We start from the raw sequence: 12717 nt of genomic DNA on the forward strand, positions 1-12717 counted from the left end.
TTTAACCACAATAAAACACAATATTTATTTAAATAACGAAAAGTTGAAAAATACCCTTACTTTTGAGATATTGCACATAATATGAATGACACCCAATCACATAATATTACAGTATAGTCGAATGAAAAAAGCAAGCGATAACCCAAAACTTCTACTAATACTAAATTTAGCGTATTCAGCTTCATTGAGCTTGTTTATTATAAATTACTGGATTTCTATCTTACCGACAGGGTTTAATTACTTCATGTGGGTCTAGGAAGTAATGCTACTGCTGTGAAGAGATTTGTTTTAGATTTTGCGTTTTTATAATAGCCTAATTAGTAAAGGATTCGGTTCATGACGGTTGTTTCGTTTTATTTTAGATTCCTTGTTCCTTATTCTATCAATAGTAATTCAATATAATCTGTAATTATCCAAGATTCGGTTAATGGCGCTTTTTTGCTGTTATTTTTGATTCCTTGTCCCTTATTGTATAACTATTATTAAATATAATCACATCACATTTGTAGAGGTTGACAAGTGATAGCCTAATAGATTTTACATGACTGATTTACTTTCAGGGTGATAATTTTATATTTGTTGTATTCATTGTACACATGGATCATCTAACACTATTTAAAACTTCCCGTTGTATTATTATATCAGGCCTATCGTACCTTGAAACAATTTATGATTCAGAGGAAGAAATGTTCAAAAGCTTCAGATTAACTACTTATTTACTTCAATATGCCAGTATTTTCATACCATTTGCCGTACTACCAATTTCTCCTAAATCGGTTGGATAGCAAATTTTCACCTATTAACCTAAGGAAGGTTATCGGCTCCAACGTAATAGATTCTTGGTAAACTATGAATGGATCTATCGCCTATGAATGAGAAATCCAGTTTTCAGAGCAAATGAACTTATAATCTTCAGAAGAATTTTGGCAATGTACTACACAAATACACAAAGAACAATATCTTACACGCTTAAGCATCTAAAGTCACTACAAGCTAAATACTTATCCAATTTATATAGTTGAAAACAATGGCTATAGGCTTGTATACACACAAATCAAAATACACAAACTTAGAACACCATAAAACTGTTCAAAACTCAATTTAAAAAACATTAAAAAATTCACTTAAACAGAAAAATATTCAGAGAGCACAAAATTACAACACACGCAGCCAGCCATATTTTTAGAGAGAGGGCACAGGAAAAACCTAGCTACCAGGAACAGAGCAAAGCTTCTTCAGTGTCGATGTTACGGACACGTCACCAAAAAAATTATAAATTACAAGTTTAGAATTCACATTTTATATTTGTTCTCAATAAAACTTTATTTTGAAACTGTTATTTTAAATTTTTATATATCATCTCTATTTAAATAAACCATTTATCTTTTTAATTCTGTCAACTCAGCCTCGGTGACACCATGGAACAATGCAACACAATCATTTACGATAAATTCTCAGTCAAAAAGTTGTCCGTAATCGATGACTCTGATATTTACTATAAAGTTTTATAGATCTCGAATTGAAGATTCGATTCCAATCGAGAAAAAATGTAATATTACACATTATACCAGAGACCTGCATCAACTTTGATTTGATTGTTCAGTCTACAAATGACTGCTCTCGTAACGAATCATCCAACCATCTAATTTAAACAATAATGAAGTATTTTAATAATGAAGAATACCCCAGAATTGATTAATATTAGTTTTGTAATTATTTTTCAGTTTTCGAAGTTTTGGAATCAAATGCAGAATTTATCAAAGTAATGAACTCTGAGATACAAAATGGTAGAGTCATCTGGTTGGATCCAACCGATAATCCTGAGCCAAAGTCAAAATTGTGTAAGTATATAACATTGGACTTTTAGAAAAAATTAATCAATTCAAAAGAGAATTCTACTGGCGTGAATATGTACGGTATATTGAGTGTAGCCTCTACATTCAAATAAGTATTGATTGAAAAAAAAAATAGATGAATGGAATCTATAATGGACCATGCTAAGAATCTGTAGACTTATTCTTTATACATTTTTGTCTCAGAATCGATCAAAAATCGATATTAAATAAACCATACATCATATAATTATTAATTAAATCGCAGTTCCAAAGTCGTGTCACAACTCAGAATATTGGAAAATAGAATGATTTATTATGAGAATCTTATCATGCAGCCATTTTTTACTTATTTGTAGGCCTATTAAACTTGATGTGTGGTAGCTACCCATTTTGAATGTTTGTTCCGCTCAATGAATAAGGCTGTTCAGGCCTGAAAAGTTTGATAACAGTGTACAATAATTGTAAACTTCTGTTCGCAGGTAGAAAAGATACACTAGCTGTTATACCCAATGTTATTGGCTCGGATAGTGCAATACACTTCCCGACAACATTTTTCGAACAAGTAACGATATTGCTGAGAAGAATGATGAAACAGAAATGGAGGAATTCGGTAAGTACTAAATTGGTCTTCTATCTCTGCTCCGGTAATGGGTTCGATTCCAATTCATTTTTATCATATAAATATATTTCCACTCTCATAAATTAATGAAATTATCTATTGAATGCAATTATTTTTACCTAATTCACTTGTACCTACACTACATTGAAGATTGTTTGCATTACACATAGATCATCCAGTAGTAATTGAAAAAAAACTACTACACTCTTCAATTCAAAGGTGGAATACCGCCGAGTTAACATTTGTTGTTGTATTGAGTTCCACACTCAACACTAAAGGTGCTATAACAATTGATGGAAAGCATTAAATGTTGAAATAATACATCAAACCTTTGAGAGCTCATACCTAGAAAATCAAAAGAGATATGTGAAAATGTTACAAATGAAACTTGTAGGCTAATTTGTGAGTTTTAATTTTGTATGTGACAAAAATTTCCGAAAGGCGCACATTGTTCGAGATATGTGCAAAAAAACAAAATATGGTACTTTCCAACCACCCCCACCCCCTTAGCACAGGGAGCAGGAATGGGGACTTTTGATATGTTTACCCCCTTACTATCCTTAAGAGCTGCGGGGTCAAAAATTGTGTTCCAAACTTTTCTCTCTAAAGCTTTTTTTGAGAATTCATTGCCTGGACTAATATGTTTATATGTTCCGTATTTACGGCGAAACGCAGCAATAGATTTTCATGAAATTTGAGAGGTATGTTCCTTTTGAATTTCGAGTCGACCTATATCGGTATAAGGTTTTTTAAAATGTCGTATTTTAAGGATAATACAAAAGGAAAAGGAGTCTCCTTCGAACGCCAATATTAGAGTAAAAATCAGACTGTAGAATTATTCATCATAAATCAGCTATCGAGTGGATTATTATAATTACATGCAATGACGCATGCAATTAATATCTCAATGTAACTTGATAGAAAATCAGCTGTCGTGTGGACGGTCTATTAATTGCAAGCAATAATGAGGCATGCTTGCATGACTTTTGAGTCAAAAAGTCTCGAAGTAGCGTATTATTTTCTCGTCCCGACTTTTCTCTGCTTTCAACTCGGTAAGCTTTTGATGATAGTAGCTTAGTTGTTTACAACAATATTGTCGATACAACCTTCGACCATGTATTGGATAGACACGGTGGTAGTCAAAGCCGTTGATGGCAACATGGCCACATATTATCCAATGAATGTGATAAGGTAAAAAAATCTGGTAGAAGGAAATAATGCTAGAAAAAAATGGTAGGTCGAATTGTGATTAATAATCATTAATTTTAATTTTCATAAGCAGGGTTTAAGCTGGAAAACAGTATATTAAACGAATGTTTTGTCATACAGTGACATCGGAGATGTTCCTTACAACACCTTTCAGCATGAAGATAGGGAACGCCGTGTCCATCCTATACATGGTCGAAGGATACAACAACTCAAACAGCCATTAGTTGTTTACACACCGATATCTCGCCAACACGTCAGGACAGGACATAATTCACTCTGATGGACAGTCCTAGTGGTTTTTAACTGTGCGAGGTCTACTGTTCACAGAACTACTAGTATGAGTAGCTAACATTAACAGAAATGCAAAAATCATTCATTATTCATCCTTTTATTAATATCTATTTACTCGTATAGTAATGATTAAACGAAAATCCAAATCAATATGTTGTATCAATATACGGTACCCTGAAGATTTCTGCGGCTCCAATATTAACAACTATAGGCTACTGTTTGAAGAGTCAGATGGGAATTCGATACTTTCTATCTACTTCTCTATTCTTTTATCTATTTCTGTCTATAATATTCTTTCTCTTTATTTCTAGACTGCCATGAGGTTGCAGATGATCCATCATTTGTTTTCTGGACTGATTGTTGGTTCCATATTCTATGGAATTGGAAATAACGCCAGCAAGCCGTTTGAAAACTTCAAATTCGTTCTTTGTGTTGCTGTTTTCTTCATGTACACACATGTTATAACACATATCTTGACTTGTGAGTATTTAACAGCAAATTTTGTAAATCTTAAAACACATGTTACAAAAAAAATTAGCTCACCAGTTTTTACAGCCTTGACTTTTATTAGGGTAAACAATTTTATTTCAATGATCATTGTATTATTACATCCATTGAATGAGTTTCAGTTGAGAGCATTGCATGAAATTCATTAGCAATTGGATATTGTACTCTCTTTTTAATCGAACTCAATGATCCTTTCGTTAAACTCAATTGAATGGATTATATTTTGATTTTCCAAAATTAAATAAAGCCTAAGTTTTTTCTTAAATAAAAATCATTCAACTTTTGATTCAAGTCGAGTACCGAATATAAAGAGAATTTAAAATATAGTCGTTTCAATAATATAATCAGTCGCATATGAATATCAATGAACATTTGCATAGCCACCTCTAATACTGTATTAGAGGTGGCTATGACATTTGCCATCAATCATCAGCTATCTCATGTAAATGTGAGTGATCGGAGATTAAACTTGATTGTCGTTTGTTCAACTAACTGGCAACAAATCTCATCTAAACTGATTGAATTTTGTCAGGTGTTTTCATTCTGAAGACTTGACACTAATCCAATTTTGGAATAACTGAAAATCTGATTGATTCTATTTTAATTGATTTAAAATTCTCTTCCAGTGCCAAATGAAATCAAAATCATGAAAAGAGAGTATTTCAACCGATGGTATGGACTCAAAGCCTATTTCACGGCGCTCACCCTTCATACAGTTCCTACTACCGTAAGCAATTCGATACCGTATGATTATATTTTTCACCAATATTATAATTGGAATAGAAATTCAAGACACAATTAATTGTTATTAATATCAATCTAAAACTTTGGAATTATATTATTATATATTGTTTTATTCCTTGAAAACATTTAATTCTTGTAATACAAATTGAAAAAAATGTAATGGAAGAAAAAGTTGTTTCAATGATGTTCATATTTTCTCTTACTGATATTAATTTAATATTTTAAATTGTTAAAAATAGGTTTTATGATAAAACTATTAGGTTTATTGTTAAACAATAGGTTTTATAGTTGAAGGTTTTGATATTTGTGTTTATTAACTAATAATAATTGTTTATTATTATTTAATAAGTAATGCAATTATAGTATAAAGCTGAAGGCTTCTTTGGAAACTTTTAGTTACGGTATAAGAATTGAGAGTAGATAATTTGGATAAAGCTTGATTTGATTTGATTACTTGTTATATGTTGAATTGACGGTATTTTATTTTTTCTTCAGATAATTTTGGGTATGATATTCAACACAATCGTATACATAATGGCGGATGAACCATTAGAGCTGCCCAGGTTTATATGGTTCAGTTCATTCACAATCATGGTGGCTCTTGTCTCAGAAGGACTCGGAGTGCTCATCGGATGTAACTTCAACTGCACTGTGAGTCTGCACTCAGATAGGCTAATTTCTATTTGGACTTTTCTATTTGCATCCCAAAATGATAATAATATAATAATTTGCACCCCCATATAAAACCGACGAGAAAAAATCTTTCAGGAGTGTTTCCTGAAAAATGACCATTCGACTGGAATGTTGTCCAGGCAAGCAGCTCCACGTGTGGGAAAATTATTCTGATACATAAAACCATAATGGGGAAGAATATCAAGAAAACTATCAACATACATTTCACTGTTATTATCGTTGAAATGGGAGTTGAAATCACCACCAATAACTAATCGTTCCAAGCACACATAGTTGCATAGTTACAACAGTGCTCTGCTCTGCTCACTCATTCACACAACTCTTCATTCAGAGAACTCACAATAAACACACATCATTTAGTTACCCTGTACATTTAAATACGCTATAGATTCAAGTTCTCTTTCTCTGCCATCCCCGTGAGCAGATGCTGTGTTTTGATGACTTGGTTTATGTTATCTCTGGAAAAACTCTTCTACATTAGCATATGTATGTGTCCTTGTGTCCTACATTTTATCTAACTATGTCAGTACCTTGCAGATTTGTTTCGAATCGATCCTGTGGAAGAGAGACATTGAACTCATTTTTGTCCTTAACTAATCTTCTTATCCTATTTTTTTTCTATTTTATTTTTTATGATATGGCTCCAAAAGTCTTGCGAAGCTAAGATTTAGAGTAAGGCCCGCCGAAAAGTAAACCCACGCTAATCCACGAAAAGCAACCCACGCCGTGGGATGTTTTGTAAACCATTGCTAAGCTTCTTCAGACATCTGTGTAATACATGCAATGAATAATCCACTTGTCAGCTGATTGATTATGAATAATTCTATAGCAATGGTTCACGAAACATATCCCACGGCGTGGGTTGCTTTTCGTGGATTAGCTTGGGTCTACTCTTCGGCGGGCCTTTACCTATAATAACCTTAGCCTAATAACTGAAACCCATTCTATACAAATATGATCTGAGAGAAGACCCTTAGTTTTTCGTTGTAGGGGCGGGCGGAAGCCAACTGCACGCATGCCTGACTGCTGTATTCTTAATTATAAAATTACGACATGCTGCTGGCTGCTTGACTCAAATACCTGGCACAAACTCAGTTGGTTGATCAAATGATGCTATTGCTATGCATAATAGCGTCTTGATGCTGTGGAAGGGTTACATCAGTCCAGGGATCAAGTTGCAAGTCCGTGATTGTAGGTATGGGACTGCAGGGTAGGTTGCAGGGAATCTAGGTCAATGACTCTAATCAATTGAGAGATTAACTCCAAACTGTCAGCATTTTTTTTTTTTTTGAATGGGAAAAATAAATATTGATTTAGTTCATAATGTATGATGACAGTATTTAAAGTGAATCCAACTATGGGAAACCAAGTCGTGTTAAACAAAGTTTTGGACCGAGCGTCATTCATAAATACGGCTCTAGAAGTTTTGAAAAATTAATGACAGCGACCCTGATCATTCTCCAATAATGATAATGCTAACATGCCATGCTACTCCAGTAATTTATTTATTCATTCAATTGAAAACACATCTACAAATTAGTATTTTATTAATTTATAAATTACGCCAAACATAACTTGCTATTTAAAACACCAGTACATCTTTTCAATTTCTTCTCGTGTCCACCAACTCCTTGAATTTACCTAGAATACCGTACCTATGGCAATGTTACCATGGAGGTTGAAACAAAACAAATGTTAGTGATTCGATACATGCGGGTTTTATCTGTGTAAGTTATTTAAAAAAATATATTTTTTTCAGAACGGAGCCGTAGTGGGTCCATCAGTAATGGCACCAATACTTATGATCGCCATTCACGGAATGGGGTACGGATTACACATAAAGCCGTTCATGAAGAGTCTGATGAACATGAGCTTCATTCGCATAGCAGTGGTGGGCATAGTGACGAGTCTCTATCAGAATGGGCGTGGCCCGATGGAGTGCAAAGCCCAGGTGCATCCCTACTGCCACTACCGCGACCCCTACATGCTGGTCAGGGATCTCGGCATGACCAATCAGAGCTCGGTCAATCAGATTATCGGCCTAGTCGGCTTTCTACTCTTGTTCAGGATGGCCGCCTTTTTGACTCTCAGGTACACACTCATGACTGACATTAGAAGTCAAGTGTTCGCCTATACTAAGAAAATATTCAAACGCAACAAGGAGAAGCGTATGTTGTTGTCTGATGAGAAGTAGAAAAATCAATCGTTATCAAAAAATATTGGAGAGTTGCACAACATCAAAACTATACAATTAATTATTAAAACTATTTAAAAATGAAAGCTATTTTTAAAATTATGTCAGAGGATAGAAATAAGAAATATTTCCACATTAAATCAAGTGACAGTAGAATATTGCACCTATACAGAGTACATTACAGTAGAGCACCAATTATCTGGACATCGGTTATCCGGACGTCCGCTGGGTGAAAAAATTGACATCCCCTAAAAACCCAACCTATTTGTATTTCAAGCGGTCCGCCGCAATCAAGCACTACCTCCGTAGACAAAGCCATAGTGCATGACAGGTGGTTGATGGTAACGTCAGCACAGGTAGGGCTCCTACTCCAATAAAAACACTAGCTGATATAGATCATCTTAAATCAACAATTTTTCATTGGTGTAGGAGCCCTACCTGTGCTGACGTCACCAGAATGCACTATGACTTTGTTTATGGAGGTAGTGAATCAAGTTGCAGTACAATATTTTAATTCACAAAATGTTTGCATTACTCTACCTTGAATCACACAACATAGAGCATATTTAAACTAGAATGCAAATGAAAGATGAGTGCATCCAAGTATTATTACATACTAATGAGTAGGTACTGTAGGCCAGAATGCGCATAGTTTTAATTATGTCTACACTCAAGAGCTAAGATAAAATCGAGTTGAATCGATTATCCAGATTATCAGTTATCCGGACACTGTCATGCATCAATTAGGTACTCCGGATAATCGGTGTTTTATTGCACTTCTTCGGGATATAAAGATGTTATTATATACACAATTAGTTTTATTGATGAGAAGACCCTTTAAGAATACGACTGGCTAATTAAATTCGCTATTTTGATATTGTTTTAAAAAACAAAATTATCAGTATTTTTTTCTTTTTACAATGTTGAAGGGTAAGGTAGGCGAATTACTTTCAAACTACACTACTATTATACGCATTAATACAGAATATGGTGTGAATGGTATTTATATTTTTTACAAAGAATATAAAAATGCGTACGTCTACGAATTTACTCTCTTCGGTTTAATTTCCTTGGCACTTATATCGAGAAAACTGGATTATTTCTATCAGTTTAATGCATAATATAATTTTTGTGATTTAATGATAATAAAACCAGAGTAGAGTTTTCACAGTTTCATGATGTTGGATGTGTAAGCAATGACAGTTTTGTTTTGGTATCTTGAATGTTAGTGTCACCTGACTGATGCATTCGCATTACAATAACATAATAGTGTCAATTCAAAACAACCTGTTCATTACTACTGTAATGTTGATTACTTTTGCATTGGGATTAATTAAAAAACTATTCTCCCTAAGAATCAAGTCAAATGAATCCTATGGAATCAATAAAATAGTATTAATGTGTCTTATGCAAAACATTATTAAGAAAGGAGACAACATTTTTACTTTCCTTGCCCTATTAACATAGGTAAGGAAAGTATTGCTTTCCGAGAAAAATTAAGGTACCACAATTTCTAAATTTCTATACGTTTCAAGGTCCCCTGAGTCCGAAAAAGTGATTTTTGGGTATTGGTCTGTGTGTGTGTGTGGTGTGTGTGTGTGTGTGTGTGTGTGTGTGTGTGTGTGTGTGTATTGTGCGTCTGTGTACACGATATCTCATCTCCCAGTTTACGGAATGACTTGAAATTTGGAACGTATGTTCCTTACACTATAAGGATACGGCACGAACAATTTCGATCAAATGCAATCCAAGATGGCGGCTAAAATGTTGTCAAAAACAGGGTTTTTTGCGATTTTCTCGAAAACGGCTCCAACGATTTTGATCAAATTCATACCTGAAATAGTCATTGATAATATCTATCAACTTCAACAAGTCCTATATCTGTAAAAAATTCAGGAGCTCCACCCCATCCATGCAAAGTTTGATTTTAGATTCTCAATTAGCAGCCTTCATATACAATTTAAACAAAAACTTTCAAGTGGAAAAGATTGAGCATGAAAATCTCTGCAATTAATGTTCAGTAACATTTCCACCTAAAATTGAAAATGAGCTTGAAATTCCAAAAAAATGTGATATTAAATTGCAAACTGTTAGCAATTATTGGTTCTATTAAATCATTCACTACGAAGAGATAGCAGACCTCATGTGTCTCCAGCGTTATTGTCCTATCACCAGCTGTCTCATATCTTTGAATAGTAGATTTGAGATGCGCGAGAAAACTGGCGTAAGGTGATAAATTTTCATAACGGCAAGGAAAGTTGTGTGAGTGCGCCACACCAGATTTTTGTAAATAAAGTGTGTGTGTGTGTGTGTGTGTGTGGTGTGTGTGTGTGTATGAGTATTTTTATATTTTTTGTTTCCTTCATTATTATTCCACTGATTGTTAGTTTTAGAAAAATATTACAAGAATTCCTGCATTTAGGTACACTTTGCTTGATATTTATAAGATGTACTGTATTGTTGTTTCGATGATGTTTTATTTGAATTAATTTTAAATGGTTATAAATAATGCCATTGAAGAGATGTTTGTTCTTTGTAATTATATTTATTGCGTTCAATTATTGAACATTATTTATGTACGTGTTGTATTTATAATCTAACTATACCATTATAAATGCTTACTGAATTAATATTTATAACGGTACACATTTATCTTAGCTCAAATACCATTCTAATAGAATTTTCAAGAACTTGAGAAATATGTTAATTAAAATGGCATTGCTAGGAAGCGCAACAGTATTATTAGAACATGACAATGTACATAACTATTTTTCAAAATAATATGTAAAAAATATACATGATGTTTTTTTATGATTATCTTGATGTTTCGGCTGAAAGCGTAATTGTATTCAAAATGTGTTTTATGTACGGTAAATGCCAACAAAGAGTATCACTTGAAGACAGATAGGCCTATGATAAGAATTGGTAAGACTCATGAAAATATCGAACAGCTTTTACTTCCGAAACTATTAACTAGATTTATTTGGAAACGGGCTACACAAATTGTATATTTCTATAATCTATTTCTTCTTAATTGCAAATTGTATAATTTTTTTAAATAATATTTATGATTTGGGATATTCATTAGAGATTGAGTTTTGTAAATTATTTGTAATAATGATGTCTATTATAATGTTTCACGGAGATTATTCAATCCGACTGAATTTCAAAGCACATTACATCAACTTGAACACTCACTTCCAAGTATTTAAGTATTTGTGCAATGAAGTTTAGGAACTTAAAATAATGATAAAGTGATTAACTGTGATAGTGTGGTGTAAATATCTAGGGAATTGAAAAATATCGTTGGAATTGATATTAACGAAGATAAGAACCTGTTTTCATCATTCAAAATCATCATTTTTAAGTTGTGAGAGGTGTATTAGTAGTAATCAATTAGGTACATTTTGTGATAGTCCTATGATAAAGGTTTTTATATAGTGTGATTGTAAAGTTATGCCACCAAACGATGAACGTTTTTAGCTTTAGTTTGCGCAGCCTTTCAATCACTCTATATGCTTTGTGTAAGTTCAAGAAACTTTGAATTAGAAAAGTTGAAAGTTTACTATTAGAAGCCTCGTCGGGAAAAAAATTATTATAAAATTTTATTGCGATCCTTCTCATCTCGAACTTCTTCATCAAAACTCAGTTGAGTTTTGTAAGTTGTATTAACTATATTGTCATTGAATATATTCAATAAGTTTAAAAGATCCGCAAATGGAGGTTTTAGACGAATCATCAATGTTTGGAAGAATATTATTGAATGTCTAATTTATTGCTGTGTTGAAATTCATATGGAAAATTGATGATAGGTCAATGATGTATGTAAAATCTACTATGTATTACAAAATAATTATAATACAGCGAACAATAATTATTATTATTTGGTTATAAATTTTGCCTCCAAATAGAGTAAGATAGGATGGCTCAACATTATTGCATACTTTACATTGGAAGACCTAAAATATTTCTCATCATTTATAAACTTAAAAAATTGAGTAAAATTATTCGTTTTTGTTTTCAAATAGTGTAAAGTCTAGAGAGGCCTAAATTTATTCAGAAAGTTTTTTGTTGATAAATTTTTAATGTAAGATTATCGAAAAAATACATGAATTGTGAAATTGAAATTATTGCCGTATTCAATAAGGGATAAAATCTACTGATATGGATTCAATTGTACCATGCTTTTATTCCAATCAGACAAGTTTTGTATCTATTCTAACTTACTGATCTCATAATAGATTTGTGAGATGTTTTCAGACGTCTATTTATGGAATACGGTTGTACTTTATAAATAATTTTCATTCGAATAAATTTTCTCATGAATATGACTGATATTACTGTATTTATCCTTCCTTGGTATTCCTTTCCAAGCAGAGTAGAATAAATGCTTGAGATTGCAGTCTCCCCTCCCCTGCAATCGCACTCAGCTCTTCAATATAACTACAACGAACACTTTGAACCCTAAAATATACCTAAAGATATTTGTTTAGTATATACAAAAAAACATTTTCGTATTTTTTATACTTTTCCGCTTTTTCACGATAACGTGTATGAGCTCTTGCCAGTGCCCAGTGCAGGTATATTGAGATAAAATGTAGTCTGTTCAATTGAACCTCTTTGGT

The 12717-nt window shown here is 32.9% G+C and overlaps 1 protein-coding gene across 1 annotated transcript in view; it reads left to right on the forward strand.

The window, feature by feature from the left end:
• LOC111046238 (ATP-binding cassette sub-family G member 4) overlaps positions 1-12420 on the forward strand; it is a 46290-nt gene extending 33870 nt beyond the window's left edge. Inside the window, exons 6-11 of the mRNA XM_039429448.1 lie at positions 1725-1841; positions 2315-2445; positions 4266-4434; positions 5088-5188; positions 5701-5856; positions 7658-12420. Coding sequence (XP_039285382.1) covers positions 1725-1841; positions 2315-2445; positions 4266-4434; positions 5088-5188; positions 5701-5856; positions 7658-8092 — 1109 coding nt within the window. The 3' untranslated portion in view covers positions 8093-12420. The remainder of the gene's footprint in view (positions 1-1724; positions 1842-2314; positions 2446-4265; positions 4435-5087; positions 5189-5700; positions 5857-7657) is intronic.
• Positions 12421-12717: the final 297 nt, after the last annotated feature.

This window comes from Nilaparvata lugens, chromosome 5 (genome assembly GCF_014356525.2).
Source record: "Nilaparvata lugens isolate BPH chromosome 5, ASM1435652v1, whole genome shotgun sequence".
NCBI lineage: Eukaryota > Metazoa > Arthropoda > Insecta > Hemiptera > Delphacidae > Nilaparvata > Nilaparvata lugens.